Genomic DNA, 13,498 nt, shown 5'->3' on the forward strand with positions numbered 1-13,498 from the left:
ATAACCCTCATCATTCATTCTCTCTAATGGTAATCCCCCGAGGAGCCTTTTGAAGTAAAACTTCAGCAAATTTGCAAGCAAGTGCTGGGAAACCCTTCTTTAATTTAGTGATGGTCTCTTGGCACAGCACCATACCGTCTTATGCTAAATTCTGTATGTGTGGGCAGCTTTAGTTCTAACATCCTACATTACATCTCTAATGAAAGACATAGGTGTTAGAAAACATGAAAAGTCTGTACTCACCTTGTGATTCTGATAAGAGGTCACTGATATAAAAGATGTCTCGGAAAACACATGTGTACAGAAAGCTGTGTTCTTGGATCCAAATGCATTGTTTTCATCTGCTTTGACTATATGTAGCCTTGGCTGGTACTTATGCATTGAATTTAGGATAATCTGGAAAAAACATACAACATGGTTTAGCAATAGTCTTCATCAGATGGAACTGCAGCATTATACAACATGAACAACAATGAACGTGTAGATTACATATTATTTGCACTAATTAATTAAAATAGGTTGTTGAACATTATAAATGTTGCATACGAGCCTGTGTTACGTCAGTACTGCATGTGCTATTTGTTCAATGCAAAATTTGATGTTTTACATACAACATTTACAGTAAACATGCAGAAATCTTTGTCTATGGCCAAAAAAAATCTGTGCCAGGCTTTATAATTAAATGTAAAATTGCGCTTTTCTACTTGTCACTAACCGCTGGTTTACTGTTACATCTTGTGGGCTGAGCATTATGCGCCAGCACAGCAAGGAATGAGTTAAATAGCGGTGCTGAACAATGCTAGTTAACTCTTTAGTGAGAGGGGGGTGCATACATTATACAGCCATCTGTAATGTATACATCTAAAATGTATATTGTAAAGAGAGTGTTACTTACTATCTCATCACTGGTCCAGGCCTCTTCTTGTGTAGCCTTGCCCTCCTGGTGAAGTCATCGCTAAAGACAAGGCTACACAAGAAGAGGCCCGGACCAGCCATGAGATGGTAAGTATCACTCTCTTACTGTGCTTACAGCTGTCAGCTGCAAGCACAGCTCAGTCCCGACACTGCCATGACATTGCCATGTCAGCAATCTGAAGTTCGGATTGAATCCAGGTTCAGAGGACTCAGCTCTCTCAACTCTAGTCATTATCAGTAATACAGATGTTAAGCTTCTAAGGCTGTGTTCACACAGTGTGTTTTTTTTCTGCCTTTTTGATGCCAACAGATTTGCAGTGAAATTGCTGCAAAAATGGCACTAATTTACCAGGATTGTGCAAATCCTGAGGGAAAACGTATAAAAAAAAACACAGTAAAAAGTGCATCATGAGAACACCATGAGGATGTGTTCACATGTTCAGGATTTTAATGGGAGTTATTAAATACAAAGCAAAATGTATTCCTTCCAACAAAATGCTTGTACATCAAACCATTACAATAAACAACCAACATGAAAATCTTTTTTTGTCAACTACAACCAGTCATATGGAGCATCACATTTATCTAAAATAAATAATTGTAAACATAATTATTTAATAGTTTTGTAGTATTTATATGATAAGTTGTCAACACACTATTCTTTAAAACCAAAAGGCACCCAGTGCTCCTTTTGACTCAGACTGTTTTGTTCAACTTCAGCTATGGTATCAAATGGTGGGAGATGCCTCTTATAAGTTTTGTGTGTTTATTGTTTAAGCTTCAGGTCTTGCCTCTAAAATGTTTACTTAACTTTATATGTGTAGTTTATGATAAACATTCGTACTGAATCGAAAAAGTTATAATGGAATTCATGGGGTTAAGATGAGAAATAAATATTTATTGCTGACAATATTAGTGCAATAAAAGCATGCCATAAGGAATTTTTCCCTTTGTAATTAATAATAATAAGATATAATAAACACATACTTATACAATGCTCCACGAAGGCCTGGGAGGACACCACCCCAATGCTGCGTTTTGGGGCCGAAGCCCCCTCATATAGGCTTGCATTGAGGGGGCGGAGCGTGTCGTCACACGGGGGTGGGGCCGTGACATCACAATGCTCCAGCCCCCGTGATCGCCAGTAATCAGACCCGGAGCTCATGTGGTCCGGGGACTGATTCTAACGGGGTGCTGCGTGCAAGATCACGGGGTTCCCAACGGCGGGACCCCTGTGATCAGGCATCTTATGCCCTATCCTTTGGATAGGGGATACGATGTCTTAGTGCCGGAGTACCCCTTTAACATGAGTTTAAGTGTGATTGGTTATTTTTGAACACAGTTACATCACCAGTTATAAATGAGTGTGCACAATCATGCAACCAGGTTATAGTTGTTTTTTTTCTCTTTAACTTCAAAGATTTAATTTTGTTTTACAATTGAATAGTTCACGTTATAGGTCACATTAAAGGGGTACTCCGGTGGAATTTTTTTTTCTTCATATCAACTGACTCCGGAAAGTTAAACAGATTTGTAAATTACTTCTATAAAAAATGTTTTTATCCCACCAGTACTTATCAGCTTCTGTATATTACAGATAAAGTTAAGTTGTTCTTTTCTGTCTGACCACAGTGCTCTCTGCTGATACCTCTGTCAATGTCAGGTACTGTCCAGAGCAGGAACAAATCCCCATAGCAATTGTATCCTGCTCTGGACAGTTCCTGACATGGACAGAGGCGTCAGCAGAGAGCACTGTGGTCAGACAGAAAAGAACTTCCCAACTTCCTCTGGAGCATACAGCAGCTGATAAGTACTGGAAGGATTAAAGGGGTACTCCACTGGAAAACATTTTCTTTTAAATCAACTGGTGCCAAAAAGTTAAACAGACTTGTAAATTACTTCTATTCAAAAATCCCAATCATCTCAGTACTTATCAGCTGCTATATACAACAAAGAAAGTTATTTTCTTTTTAAATTTCCTTTCTGTACGACAACATGTTCTCTGCTGACACCTCTGTCCATTTTAGGAATTTTCCAGACAAGGAGCAAATCCCCATAGCAAACCTTTCTTGTTCTGAACAGTTAATTAAGTTGAACAATATGTTATAATGCACCCCAAAATGGTTGAAAGCGGCAACACATAATTTTGTTCTGCAAAAACCATGAAACATTTTTTAAAAGTCTATACATATTTAAAATTGTCGTAATTGCACTGACCCATAGATCAAAGGGAACATTATTTACTCTCATACTCTAAAAAGCACAGAACCATGCAAAGTATGACTAAATGCAAGATGCATGATCTTATCATAAAATACAAATTCCCCCAAAACCTGCCACTAGGAAGAAACTATGAGTCCAAATGCTATCTCACACAGTTGTAATAAAATAAACAATACTATTGTTCACATTAAAATAACATGTAAGGTAACATGTAATAGTAAGGTACTTGCAGACACACATAAAAAGTATACTAAACCATGCATAGTAGACCAAATGTATACATAATAGAAACGTAGAAGTCAGAGCCATTGGGACCTGTTAGTCACCATTGCTAGCTGTCTTATGATAGATCCTAAACTCCATTATTTTGTTTATATTCCTGTGAACTTAGCCTTAAAGGGGTACTCTGGTGGAAAACTTTTTTTTTTTTTTAAATCAACTGGTGCCAGAAAGTTAAACAGATTTGTAAATTACTTCTATAAAAACAAATCTTGATATTTCCAGTACTTATTAGATGCTAAATACTACAGGAAATTATTTTCTTTTTGGAACACAGAGCTCTCTGCTGACATCATGGCCACAGTGCTCTGTGCTGAGATCTCTGTCCATTTTAGGAACTGCCCAGAGCAGCATATGTTTTCTATGGGGATTTTCTTCTACTCTGGACAGTCTTAAAATGGACAGATATGTCAGCAGAGAGCACTGTGGTCATGATGTCAGCAGAGAGCTCTGTTTTCCAAAAAGAAAACCATGCAGCAGCTAGTAAGTACTGGAAGGATTAAGATTTTTTAATAGAAGTAATTTACAAATCTGATAGAAGAAATGAAAAGCCGGCAACTCACCAATCTTCCAACTTCTGCAAATTTATTTGCACATACTCACAACAATCAGTACATCATGGGGGGACGCATAGATGTAATGGGGGGTACCACTGAGAGGCAACAACGACGTTTCGCACTACTTAGTGCTTCGATGGTGATGCCCCGTCTCCTCCCCATCCCCATACAGTTCTATGGGGGAGACGGGGAGGCACGAACGCTGCCTCCCCGTCATGCTGCGGCCGGCACGCCCCCTGCACGGGACAGCCATGGCCCTGTACAGGAGATCACAGGGGGTCCCAGCGGTCGGACCCCCGCGATCAAACACTTATCCCCTATCCTGTGGATAGGGGATAAGTGTTAACTACTCTGCAGATGTCTTTTAAGGTTTAAAATATTTTACATTATTTAGGTAATAACATAAATATGAATATATATTCAAAACAATAAATAAACCACACTGTAATTTAGGGAAAAGATTCCAAATAAAATATATGCTAGTTAAGTTAAGTTAAGAAATAATGTATTGAAAGTGTTCAGACATGTTAATGCAACAAGTCTAGGAGGTGTCTCTCAAAACTTAACAGCTATTGATGTAAATGGCCACCATTTTCCCACCATGAAATCAGTAGTCAACAATAAAAAAGATGAATTGTAAAACTCAAGGAGAAAAAGAAACACAGCCGCACATCCACCATTTGTAATTTGATCTACTTGCTTCTCAGCATAAATTCAAACACTAACAGGTTGTTAGTATACATTTTGATCAAAAAGTACAAGCCCACTTCAAGGCCACCTATTTAGAGTGGGTCCCTAACCCAACATTGGCATAGCGTCAGGTGGCGGCCACCACCACCGCAACACCAGACCCAGTGGCCGGGCAGCCCCACTGCTGCCCGACCGAGCCCCTGGCTCCGGGCCACACCACTCCACAGACAAAGCATAACAGTAACAATGACCGCCGCACTGCAACCTCACCAATGTGAATACCTACCAAATTTTTGATCAAAATGTATACTAACAACCTGTTTTTTAAATTATGCTGAGAAGCAAGTAGTTCAAATTACAAATGGTGGATGTGCGGCCATGTTTCTCTATTTGTGTTGTACAAATAAACAAGATGAAATCCAGTGACCTAGTTCCAATGCAGTTTTTGTTTTTCAGAATAATGGTAGAATTATTGGCTTATAAACTATGTTCATATAAACTTTATGAGTATTAAATGTCATAAGCATCTGTGTCCCAGACAAGGCAGAAGCTGATGACCATCTGGCCTTGGGAGTGACAGCCAAAAATACATTTTTCCCTATCCAAGTAGTAGTACTACTGTTATTTTTAGCAGTTTATTCTCATCCAATTGCATAGCACATTCACACCATGACAAAAAATGTGAGACTGTTAATCTGACACCATCTGTGGTCAAGATATAAAATTCTCACCTCCACCTTACAGGGCTTTAGCTTCAAGTATCTATCAGCAATGTGATTCAGCCTTAGCCAGTGCACCAATATAGAATTTATGTGAACGAATAAAGAAAACTAACCAGACCATAAAAGCATATAAACAGTTGTAGTGGGGTTTAGTGTTGGTTGGATTTTAATATTTTTAAAAGCATTTTTTATTGTTTAACCCCTTAAGGACCAGGCCATTTTATACCTTAGGACCAGAGCGTTTTTTGAACATCTGACCACTGTCACTTTAAACATTATTAACTCTGGAATGCTTTTAGTTATCATTCTGATTCCGAGATTGTTTTTTCGTGACATATTCTACTTTAACATAGTGGTAAATCCTTTCTTGGTGAAAAATCCCCAAATTTGATGAAAAAATAGAAAATTTAGCATTTTTCTAACTTTGAAGCTCTCTGCTTGTAAGGAAAATGTATATTTCAAATACATTTTTTTTATTCACATATACAATATGTTTACTTTATGTTTGCATCATAAAATTGACAAGTTTTTACTTTTGGAAGACACCAGAGGGCTTCAAAGTTCAGCAGCAATTTTCCACAACATTTTCAAACTCACTATTTTTCAGGGATCAGTTCAGGTTTGAAGTGGATTTGAAGGGTCTTCATATTAGAAATACCCCACAAAAGACCCCATTATAAAAACTGCACCCCCCAAAGTATTCAAAATGACATTCAGTCAGCGTTTTAACCGTTTAGGTGTTTCACAGGAATAGCAGCAAAGTGAAGGAGAAAATTCACAATCTTCATTTTTGACACTTGCATGTTCTTGTAGACCCAATTTTTTTATTTTAACAAGGAGTAAAAGGAGAAAATTTATACTTGTATTTGTCTCGAGTAAGCACATACCTCATATGTCTATGTAAAGTGTTCGGCGGGCGCAGTAGAGGGCTCAGAAACAAAGGAGCAACAAGGGGATTTTGGAGAGTACGTTTTTCTGAAATGGTTTTTGGGGGGCATGTTGCATTTAGGAAGCCCCTATGGTGCCAGAACAGCAAAAAAAAAAAAAAAAAAAAAAAAAAAACACATGGCATACCATTTTGGAAACTATACCCCTTGAGGAACATAACAAGGAATTAAGTGAGCCTTAATACCCCACAGGTGTTTCACAACTTTTGCATATGTAAAAAAAAAAAAAATGTCACTAAAATGTGTATTTCCCCCCAAATTTACAATTTTTGCAAGGGTTAATAGCAGAAAATACCCCCCAAAATTTGTAACCACATTTCTTCTGAGTATGGAAATACCCCATGTGTTGACGTCAAGTGCCCTGCAGTCGAACTACAATGCTCAGAAGAGGAGGAGCGCCATTGAGCTTTTGAAGAGTGAATTTGTTTGGAATGGTAGTCAGGGGCCATGTGCGTTTACAAAGCCCCCCGTGGTGCCAGAACATTGGACCCCCCCCACATGTGACCCCATTTTGGAAACTACACCCCTCACAGAATTTAATAAGGGGTGCAGTGAGTATTTACACCCCACTGGCATTTGACAGATCTTTGGAACAGTGGGCTGAGCAAATGAAAAATAAAAATTTTTATTTTCACGGACCACTGTTCCAAAAATCTGTCAGACACCTGTGGGGCGTAAATGCTCACGGTACCCCTTATTACATTACGTGAGGGGTGTAGTTTCCAAAATGGGGTCACATGTCGGGGGGGGGGTCCATTGTTCTGGCACTATGGGGGCTTTGTAAACACACGTGGCCTTCAATTCCGGACACATTTTCTCTTCAAAATCCCAATGGCGCTCCTTCTGTTCTGAGCATTGTAGTTCGCCCGCCGAGCACTTTACATCCACATTTGGGGTATTTTCTTACTCAGAAGAAATGGGGTTACAAATTTTGGGCGGCTTTTTTCCTATTTTTCCTTGTGAAAATGAAAAATTTAGGATAACACCAGCATTTTAGTGAAAAAAAAATTTTTTTTTCATTTTCCCATCCAACTTTAACGAAAATTCGTCAAACACCTGTGGGGTGTTCAGGCTCACTATACCCCTTGTAATATTCCGTGAGGGGTGTAGTTTCCAAAATGGGGTCACATATCGATATTTATTTTTTACGTTTATGTCAGAACCGCTGTAAAATTAGCCACCCCTGTGCAAATCACCAATTTAGGCTTCAAATGTACATAGTGCGCTCTCACTCCTGAGCCTTGTTGTGCGTCTGCAGAGCATTTTACGCCCACATATGGGGTATTTACGTACTCAGGAGAAATGCGTTACAAATTTTGGGGGTCTTTTTTTCCTTTTACCTCTTGTGAAAATAAAAATTAAAGGGCAACACCAGCATGTTAGTGTAAAAAAATTTTTTTTACACTAACAGGCTGGTGTAGACCCCAACTTTTCCTTTTCATAAGGGGTAAAAGGAGAAAAAGCCCCCCAAAATTTGTAGTGTAATTTCTCCCGAGTACGGAGATACCCCATATGTGGCCCTAAACTGTTTCCTTGAAATATGACAGGGCTCCGAAGTGAGAGAGCGCCATGCGCACTAAATTAGGGTTTGCATAGGGGTGGACATAGGGGTATTCTACGCCAGTGATTTCCAAACAGGGTGCCTCCAGCTGTTGCTAAACTCCCAGCATGCCTGGACAGTCAGTGGCTGTCCAGAAATGCTGGAAGTTGTTGTTTTGCAACATCTGGAGTGCTACAGTATAGAGACCACTATATAGTGGTCTCGGACTGCAGCCCTCCAGATGTTGCTAGGCAACTTACTGGCTTCCGTCGGATCCAGGGAGCTTGCTGCACGACATCGCCACCCGCCGATCTCCGACGCCGATCGTCGCCCGCAGCCTCCGCAGATCGGTAAGTGGACTCCGGCGCCGGTCCTCTGTCATTTCCCCGTTCTGCCCCGCCTATTGTGGGTGGGCAGAACGGGGAAAACGAAAGTTAACCCCCCCGCCCCCGATCTGCTATTGGTGGTCTAGACCACCAATAGCAGGGATAGGAGGGGTGGCACCCCTGCCACCTCACTCCTATCTCTTCAGGGGGATTGTGGGTGTCTTAGACACCCGCGATCCTCCTTATATTCCGGGTGTACCGGGTTACCATAGACCCGTAATGACCCGGAATCGCGCAAATCGCAAGTGTGAATTCACTTGCGATTTGCGCCGATCGCCGACATGGGGGGGTCTGATGACACCCCTGGGCATTTGCGCGGGGTGCCTGCTGATAGATATCAGCAGTCACCCCGGTCCGGTCCCCGCCACGCGCGTGGCGGGGACCGAAATTCCCACGGGCGTACAGGTACACCCTTGGTCCTTAAGTACCAGGGAGCAAAGGCGTACCTGTACGCCCTTGGTCCTTAAGTGGTTAATGTAAGTATGTTATTAGCAAAATATAGATAAAGCTTTCAGCTTGAGAAAAAAAATCAATCACAAGCTAAAAAAAAAAAACACTTTCATCCAGCAGGCAAAGTTTTCACTATTTTGTCCTACTATTCTCACTTATATTGTAAGCACGTCTTTTAGAAGTACACTGAATTGCTGGATGTCCTGTAGACTTGCATTGCAAACCTTTATACTGCTTGCTTTAGCAACAGGCTACAAATTTTTCGAGAGTTTCAATGTACCCATTAAAGGGGTTGCCTCGGTGATATATTTTTTCATAAATGGCTAAGGGTGCTGTGAAAATAAAAAGATGTAATACTCACTTACCTTGAACACCTGCAGCTGTTGTGCCAATAACTCATGGTCCTTAAAGTAACTGCCCCACTCAGCCAATCACTATCCACAGCAGTGTCCCACCTCAGTCATGAAGTGGCTTTGAGGGGCAGTTTTGGTGAGGATGGTATCTTACTGGAACCATGAAGAGGAGGTGGAGAGTTGGAGTACTACTTATTTTTGTATTTTTACACCCGCCTCAGTCATATATACATGTATTTTTATTCTTGAACAACTACTTTAAGAATCTAGTGACAGCAAGTATGACAGCATAGTTACTATGCATTTTTTTTTACAATCTTTTGTTCTGATGAAATTATTGAAGGGGTATTCCAGGCCAAAACTTTTTTTTATATATCAACTGGCTCCGGAAAGTTAAACAGATTTGTAAATTACTTCTATTAAAAAATCTTAATCCTTCCAATAGTTATTAGCTTCTGAAGTTGAGTTGTTGTTTTCTGTCTAACTGCTCTCTGATGACTCACGTCCCGGGAGCTGTGCAGATCCTATGGAGATATTCTCCCATCATGCACAGCTCCCGAGACGTGACATCATCATTGAACAGTTAAACAGAAAACTTCAGAAGCTAATAACTATTGGAAGGATTAAGATTTTTTAATAGAAGTAATTTACAAATCTGTTTAACTTTCCGGAGCCAGTTGATATATAAAAAAAAGTTTTGGCCTGGAATATCCCTTTAACTCCTTAAGGGCAATGGACGTATATTTATGTCCACTGTCGGCTCCCGTTATATGAAGCATGCTCAGGAGCTGAGCTCACATCATACCTGGTGGGACCCGCAACTAATGCCAGACATCACCGATTGGGCTGATGCCCGGTATTAACCGTTAAAATGCCGCACTCAAAGTTGAGGAAAGTCATCCTGGCTAGCTCAACGGGCTGTTCAGGACTGCCGCGGTGAAATCGCGTACTGAGTACTGAAGGAGGGCCCTTACCTGACTCCTCACCATCCGATCTGTCCCTTGATGCTCCAGTTAGGCAAGCCAGGCTGGAGCAGTCAAGCACAGATAACACTGATCAATGCTATGCTATGGCATAGCATTTTTCAGTGTTTGCAATCTAAGAATTTAATGCAATAGTCCCCTATGGATAGAAAAGGTGAAAAAAAGTTAATAAATGTAATTTAACCCTTTCTCTAATAAAAGTTTGAATCGCCCCCCCTTTTTCCATAAAAAAATAATATAAGTAAATGTAAACAAAAATAAACAAACATGTGTGGTATCGCCGCTTGTGTAAACGTCTGAACTTTAAAAATATAACATTAATTAAACCGCACGGTTAATGGCGTACACGTAAAAAAAAATTCCAAAGTCTAAAATTTCATATTTTTGGTCACCTTGCATACCCCCAAATAATGTATAAAAAGCAATCAAAAAGTCCCATCTAAACAAAAATGGTACCGATGAAAACTTCAGATCACGGCGCATAAAAAAAATGAGTCCTCATACAGCCCTGTATACGGAAAAATAAAAAAGTTATAGGGGTCAGAAGATGAAAGTTTTAAACATGCTAATTTTTGTACAAATAGTCATCATTTTTTAAAAGAAGTAAAACAAAATAAAACCTATATAAACTGGGTTTCATTTTAATAGTATGGACCTACAGAATAAAGATAAGGTGTAATTTTTACCAAAAAGTGTACTGCGTAGAAACGGAATCCCCCAAAAGTTACTAAATTGCATTTTTTTGTTTTTCAATTTTGCTCCACAAAGTTTTTTTTTTATTGCTTTCATTCTAGGTTTTGTGGTGAAATGATTGCAAAGTACAATTGGGGGAGTGAAAAACAAGCCCTCATATGGGTCTGTAGGTGCAAAATTGAAAGTGTTATGATTTTTAGAAGGGGAGGTGGAAGATTCGAAAAAAACCTGTGGTCCCTAAGGGGTTAACAATAGCGATTCTAATTGTCAGTGGATTTGATAACAACAAAAGGCATTGGAACATGTGGATGGCTATTTATTTTTAATTTTGTTTACACGTATAAACTTTGTACTTGTATACTTCTTTTTTTACACCTTTACAAAATAAAACCCCATTTTTGTTTTTTCATTTTTTCACATATATTTAAATCAACATTTACCATTCCGATGCTGTATGGAATCAGCTCCTTCCCTCACCGTTGGAACCTCCCAGAGAAGAAAGAAATTGTACAGTTCAGTCAAAATCACACAAAATGACAGGAAGAAGCTTTACGCTTGAAAGACTGAGGGAAACAAGCTGTTTCACTAATATGTGTTTGGCATAATTCTCCTTAAATCTCCTGTCACTCTGTTTTTCTACTATCTGATAGTTCCTCTTTAAGTTGGCCATACATTTAGATAGCTGCCAGTCGATGCCTACTGTTCTTCTACACAGACAAGCATGCATGCTTATTGTTCATGTCAATGACAAGGAGAAAAGAAGTTGCTGTGGTCTATTTATAGGCTTATTGCCCCTGATGCTGTCTTTATAGGCTGCACCCTCCCGTCTGTAACAAAGCTAAAATCTCATCCCACATACAAATGTGTATATATCACACAAGTGAGGATGCATATTGATGTCTTATATACAAATCATGCAGTCATTTATGGTGCTTATAAATAATAGCACCATATACTGCAATGTACACAAATAACCCCATTATACAGTGACCACATATTGCATCATTTCAGTTCCAAGTCAGTTACAATGGCTTCCAGTGCATGTGCAGAGAAGTAAGATGTACTGACTGGCTTTGGCGTCCAATGCACTCTACACATGAGCTCGATGGCATGTCATGTCAAGACTGCATGACTCTGGAGGGGGCTAGGACTAGGACTCTACAGGTAGAGCATGCTTCTTTGCAAGGTCCATTTTAGTGAGTCACTTCTATACAAATATATCACCATTCTGTTTAATAGTATGGTGTAGGGTTAGGGATGTATATATGATGAAAGGCTCCCTTTAATAAATGAGTTGACCCAGCACCTTTTCCATTCAGAGTAGGAATAATTTACCACCATTCTTTGGGTACAGCCCTAAAACCCGTTTTCAATCCAACTACAAACTGTAGTTTCAAATCCTACTGCAATCTCTATGTCAAGGCTTTTACTCAACTCTTCATAAAAACAGGTTAGTTTGACCGGATCTGTTTTTAGTAAAACTATTTTCTTTCGCGTACACTGTTCATTAAGAGCCCCTCAAGCATTTTTAGACAACAAATGTTAAGCTATAATTGCCTAATGCGCCTATAACTACCTGGGGAAGATCTATAGGGCACCACATCTGCCTTGCTCCAGTCCCTTGGTGCTATACCCATCAGTAGATACTCTCTAAAAGTGATGAACAGAGGTACAGAAACCACTGAACTGAGTTCTCTATAAACTATTGGGTGTAATCCATCTCGTCCTGCAGCTGTGTTCTCATTTACTTTGTTAAATTTAGCTTTACCTATATTTATATTTAGCAAAAAAATTGTAGTATTTTTTAAGCACTTGTGCTTTATAATTGTTCTTTCCTTGCTTAATTGCTCTTTTAATTTATTTTAACAGAATGTGGGTTTCATTTGATTTGTTTATACTTACCTAATAAAATACATTTTACAATATGCCCCCCCCCCCCCCCGCAAATTTATTTTTTTAAAGCTCTCCTATTTAGCACCTGTAGCCTTGGTTGCTCTAACACACAGACATCTCCTTCATTTATACCTTCCCTGCTTTATTGCAGGTGTGTTAAAGCATGACGACTGACGCTCCAATCATGTGAACAGACTAGCCTTGTACACAATACCACCTACATCAATAGGAACCTCCACTTCCAAGCACTTAAGCTCCCACATTTTGCTTGCCATTTTCTGGCATGTGTGAACATACCCTTTAGGGTGCCGTCCAATGTTTCACACTAAGTATCGTCTAGCTTAAATGGTTACTAACCTTTCAATAAGCTTTGCAAGATAAGCTGTGATATAAAATCTGTGAAATCTTTGAAATTCAGTTGTCCCTGAGTTAGCAGTCGAGGGTTAGCTGATATGTTGCCTCTCATATACTGCACAGAGACAGAACAGGGTATTTTGCAGTCATTATAGAGCAGTACTGAGCAGTGTAAGCTATGAATAATGAAGATATAATACTAGAAGTTTTAACATTGCCTCTGTGTTTCTCTCTGTCTCATTTTGCTGCTAACACCTCCTTCCATGATAAGTTTAGAAGGGAGGGGAAAGGAGGAAAGGAGCCTGATGTAGAAAGAGACATTTAAAGGTAATCTGTCAGCTGCAATTCATGTTTCAAACTGCTGACCTTGTTAGATGGCTGTTAGGACAATGAGACACATGGTACCTTTCATACATCTGGCTGTGTTTTCATAATGTAGAAATATGCTTTTATTCTCTGGTGCAAAGAGTAGTGTTGCTCGCGAATATTCGCAATTCGAATATTATTCGCGAA

The 13,498-nt window shown here is 39.5% G+C and overlaps 1 protein-coding gene across 1 annotated transcript in view; it reads right to left on the bottom strand.

Annotated features, from left to right (window-relative positions):
* TBX4 (T-box transcription factor 4) overlaps positions 1-13,498 on the bottom strand; it is a 161,879-nt gene that overhangs the window by 13,383 nt on the left and 134,998 nt on the right. The window contains exon 5 of the mRNA XM_056560544.1: positions 244-396. Coding sequence (XP_056416519.1) covers positions 244-396 — 153 coding nt within the window. The remainder of the gene's footprint in view (positions 1-243; positions 397-13,498) is intronic.

This window comes from Hyla sarda, chromosome 2 (genome assembly GCF_029499605.1).
Source record: "Hyla sarda isolate aHylSar1 chromosome 2, aHylSar1.hap1, whole genome shotgun sequence".
In the NCBI taxonomy this organism is placed as follows: Eukaryota; Metazoa; Chordata; class Amphibia; order Anura; family Hylidae; genus Hyla; species Hyla sarda.